Here is a 1145-nt window from a genome sequence, read left to right as displayed (position 1 = left end):
GTCGTTATCGGGAAATTTCTTGGCTCTCATTGATGTCTTGCCAGTCCTGACTAATCGATCGAGATGCACGTTCCGTTGTTCTCCCTTGCGAAGGCTGAACTAGACAATTTTGAGAAATCGATTCCATTCGTCTACCTCAGGAATTCGACTATTTATGCCTGTATAAGATTTCGCGCGAAATTGACGACAGTTTCTGGTGCGGTCGTGTTTGTGACTGAAAAGCAAGGAGCTCAAACACATTTTATTGGTAAGTTTTCTTTAGTTTTTTACGTTTTACAGTGTGTAAACCGTAGGTGCAGATGTGCGGCCGCTTTATAACACGCGTGAGGGTTTTTACATTTTATTTTGGATGCTTGTTGTTTGCTTCATTCTTTACTATTCACACTGATGTATGAGCTGCTCCTTGGTTTTTCTTTCTAATTGACTATTAACCGTGTCAAAACCTACTTGTTGCATTTAATAATGACATTTCTATGGATTTGAATTCTTTCAGATTTCTGATAATTTCATAGTTTTTCACAATGGGAATTCATGGACTTGCAAAGCTCATTGCAGATCACGCGCCTTCAGCTATCAAGGAGCAAGACATCAAAAACTACTTTGGTGAGGCCTCCTATTATTTAAACATTATTTCTTGGATTATTGTACCAGGGAAACTTAAATGTACCATATGTGAGTGTTTGCATCATTTATGTATTTTACATGCATGCATGCAGGCAGGAAAATTGCTATTGATGCGTCCATGTGCATCTACCAGTTTTTAATCGCGGTTAGACAGGACGGTAATGTGTTGCAGAATGAAGATGGAGAGACCACTAGGTATGTAGAGTTGTCTACTATCATTTGTGCAAGTCTGCATGGAAACATGACAATCTGATTGAGTTCAAAGTGCATACTTTGATTCTCTAACCATGTGCCAGGTTACATTTGCATGGTCATACTATTCGCACAACCTCTGTGTCTCCCCAGCCACCTCATGGGAATGTTCTACAGGACCATCCGAATGCTGGAGAGTGGCATCAAGCCAGTTTATGTGTTTGATGGGAAGCCACCTCAGCTGAAGTCAGGAGAGGTGCGTCAGAAACACACAGTCACTCTAATGCAGGGGTGTCCAAACTCAGTCCTGGAGGGCCGGTGTCCTGAAG

At 41.6% G+C, this 1145-nt stretch overlaps 1 protein-coding gene across 1 annotated transcript; it reads left to right on the top strand.

Annotated features, from left to right (window-relative positions):
* Window positions 1–6: 6 nt before the first annotated feature.
* LOC107580087 (flap endonuclease 1-like) lies at window positions 7–1107 on the top strand (the record flags this gene model as incomplete). Its single annotated transcript, XM_016265831.1, has 4 exons — window positions 7–247; window positions 494–603; window positions 717–819; window positions 970–1107. Coding segments are annotated over exons 2-4 (323 nt in total), but the record flags the coding sequence as incomplete, so codon positions are not given.
* Between the last annotated feature and the right edge of the window lie 38 nt (window positions 1108–1145).

The sequence above is a fragment of the Sinocyclocheilus grahami genome, unplaced genomic scaffold (genome assembly GCF_001515645.1).
Source record: "Sinocyclocheilus grahami isolate Dianchi unplaced genomic scaffold, SAMN03320097.WGS_v1.1 scaffold24455.1, whole genome shotgun sequence".
Lineage (NCBI taxonomy): Eukaryota > Metazoa > Chordata > Actinopteri > Cypriniformes > Cyprinidae > Sinocyclocheilus > Sinocyclocheilus grahami.
The sequence above is the reverse complement of the archived record's forward strand: the minus strand, read 5'-3'. Positions and strand labels throughout refer to the sequence as shown.